The following is a 3,098-nucleotide window of genomic DNA, read 5'->3' as shown; positions in this document are numbered from 1 at the left end:
CGGCCTGCTCCGCGGTGGCCCGCCGCAAGTCGACGTTATTGTACTCCAGGATCTGATCGCCGGTCCTCAGGCCGGCTATGTAGGCGGGCGAGTCTATCTGCACGCTGTGCACGAAGATGCCCACGGCGTTGCCCCCCACCAGGCTTATCCCCAGGTCGGAACAGTTGCGCATCTCAATGAGCAGGAACCTGGGCGCGTCCTTGCTGCTCTGCGACTGGCGGAGGGTGGCGACGTCAGTGGCGGGCACGTCCATGCGCAGCGACTGCTGGGGTCCCGGGGAGTTTCGCGGCGTGGGGGAGCCGGAGAGGGACACCTCGTCGTCGTGCGAGCTCTCCCCCGAGGAGGAGCTGCCCGGCACCTCCATCTCGTCCTTGTACTTCTCGGGGCTGTACTGGACTAGCATGGTTATGGAGTTGCCTATCTGGCGCAGCACGCTCGCCGCCAGCGTGTAGGTGGCGGACCTCATGTTGATGCCGCACACCTCCAGCAGCTGGTCGCCGACCTGCAGGCCGACCTGGCTGGCCAGGGAGTTCTCGTTCACGGTGGAGACGAAGACGCCCCCGCTGCTGGGCGGGCAGGAGATCTGTATGCCGAGCGGCTGTTGGCTCTTGTCTATGTGCACCCTGCGCAGCTCGCCGGGCAGCGGTTTATTCCAGCCGAGGCCGCAGTACTCGGGCATAGAGTTTCTGGTGCCCTTGTGCGTCAGCTGTTTCGCCCCCCGGCCCGGGCTCAGCACCTCCACGTGAAATGTCGGCATCGGAGAATTCCTCTCGGAGCTCCTCTCTATGGAGCCGGTGCTCAGCTTCCCCGCCGAGTTCTTCGAGGTCACACTGGGGTTCGACGGTATACGAAACCTCTGGTTCTCTTTTTTCCTGGGAAAGGTGCCGCCCTCGTAGGTGTGGTGGTAGTCCCTGTTGAGGCGGGCGAGGGGCTGGACGTCGGACATGTTGTGCGTGTGGGAGGTGAAGGACTGCATGTCGTAGCTGGTGCCGATGCTCTCGCCGGACTGGCTCTGCGGGATGTTGGTGGGGCTCGACAAATGCGTGTACCTATTGGAAGTGTGGGGGTTGGAGTTGACGAAAGGGCCCCGGTAGTACTGGGACTGGAGCCGCGACTGCGAGGGCAGAGTCCCCGTCATGGGAAAGTTGGCGGCGCTGTTGAGGCTGTCGGGGCCGAAGCTGTCGCTGTCGGAGGGATACTTGTTGACCGTCTTGGGAGATGACTTTTTTGTCGAGTAGTACTGGTCGAGGATGTCCTTGCCGGGATGGTTTTTCATCGCATGATCCAAGGAACTCGGCGACTTCCGCGTGACGAAGTCGAGAGAACTCGGTCCCTTGTTCACCATAAAGTCCAAGGAGTGAGGGCTTTTCGTTCTATTCCTAGTGGCTGGCTGGTAATCCAGGGAGTCGTCGGAAGGGTTCAGCACCAGGCTGAGTCTGTTGGGCGTGACGTCGTGCTCGTAATCGCTGATGGATATCTTGTCCTTCTCCAAGGTCCTGGTCTTGTCGAAGCTGATGTTGGTCGGGGAAGCGAAGGGGTTATGTATGGCGAGGGGGGCGGGCTTGGGGAAGTGCTCGATGTTGGGGGAGGACTCGATGGACTTGTAGACGGAGTGCCTGGCGGGTGCGGTGAGCTGTGTGAGGGGTAGATGTCCGAGGGGGATGGGGTTGGAGTTCCTGTTGGCGCTGGAGCGCTGGGGCTCGGGGGGCAGCTTGGTGGGGGGGCTGAGCAGGATGGAGAGAGGGGGGCGCTCCTTGCGGGAGCGAGGCTGCACGATCGTCCCCGTTGAGTTTTCTTCCAAAATGAAGTTGGCCCGAGCCTTCGGCCACGTGCCGCCGTTCTTAGCGTCGTTTTGTGATTCTTTGTTTTTCCGCCGGGAACGTTTTAGTACACTGCTTGTTTCTTTTACTGAAATAGAACAAGAGGAAATAAATATTATACCTATATAAAGATAATAATTAATCAATGTAATAAACTGTGAAGAATACTGACTGGTCTTGCCGTGATAACTGTCGATGACAGAGTCCAGCTCTGCGATCGCGTCTGATTCCGGCACCTGTATACAAACCACACTTCATACTATGCTCTCTCTAAAATTTCATGTCATTAACAATTGTTTAATATTTAAATTTTTACAATAGTGCATATAAGCAAGTATTTGTACCTTGTTCTGCTTATCCTTGGACTTAGTCCTGCCTGTGACAGCCTCTATCTTGCCGCGGATCATGTCCCACGTGCCTGCAACATGACACACTATGTCACCTCACAACTACGCACAATCGAATCTATACTAAAGAAATGTGTACACTAGAACAAACTGTTTACCATCACTGGTGTAGCATCATTTTTTAACTCTGGTTTTGTTTAAAGAGGATATGTTTTTTACAAGTATTTTGACAGTGAAAACTACTCGTTATTTTAAGATTTCCAACTCTTAATATACTAAAATCTTATAGCTTTATTATTAAGTGAAGGGAATTCACCAATCAACAACGAGTATTAAAAAAAATACAAATAGCATTTTTTATTTATTTAAAGGATACAACGAGGAATATTATTCGACAAAGATTCTAATAAAATTGATGAATGTTTTACTCTACCAATATAAAGTCAAATGACACAAGTACAAGTGTGCAATAACCTTTACAATATATACGGTGTTGAGAAATGTTATCGCGGCAGTTGTAGATCGTCGATATCGCAGCGGACTCATTCTCACACACACATATATATATATATATATTGTTATCAATTTCGCGCACTTTATAACTTTACAGTACAGGCTATAGAAACTAAATCTAACCAGTATCACGATTGGGAATCATTTACTTTTTATAATAACCATAACATTTTATTTATAAAATAATCTCTACAACTTTATCAAATTATTAAAATCAAAACTTTTTCAAAGTATTAATGTTTGAATATAGACGAATAGTAGGAGGCCTAATTAGTAGCTTTCGGCCATTGTTAATTAGGTTTGCAGAAGTTTGGCGAGTGTGATGCGGTGTGATGCGGTGTGATGCGGTGTGATGAGGTGTGATGCGGTGTGATGCGGTGTGATGCGGTGTGATGCGGTGTGATGCGGTGTGATGAGG

The 3,098-nt window shown here is 51.0% G+C and overlaps 1 protein-coding gene across 1 annotated transcript in view; it reads right to left on the bottom strand.

The window, feature by feature from the left end:
• Positions 1–4: 4 nt before the first annotated feature.
• Positions 5–3,098, bottom strand: part of LOC106125592 (disks large homolog 5-like) — a gene marked incomplete at both ends in the record, with an annotated part of 5,577 nt that continues 2,483 nt past the window's right edge. The window contains 3 exons of the mRNA XM_013322862.1: positions 5–1,908; positions 1,993–2,056; positions 2,165–2,262. Of these exons, the coding sequence (XP_013178316.1) occupies positions 5–1,908; positions 1,993–2,056; positions 2,165–2,262 (2,066 nt within the window). The remainder of the gene's footprint in view (positions 1,909–1,992; positions 2,057–2,164; positions 2,263–3,098) is intronic.

The sequence above is a fragment of the Papilio xuthus genome, unplaced genomic scaffold, assembly GCF_000836235.2.
Source record: "Papilio xuthus unplaced genomic scaffold, Pxut_1.1 DF825893.1, whole genome shotgun sequence".
NCBI lineage: Eukaryota > Metazoa > Arthropoda > Insecta > Lepidoptera > Papilionidae > Papilio > Papilio xuthus.
This window is presented reverse-complemented; position numbering and strand designations above follow the sequence as displayed.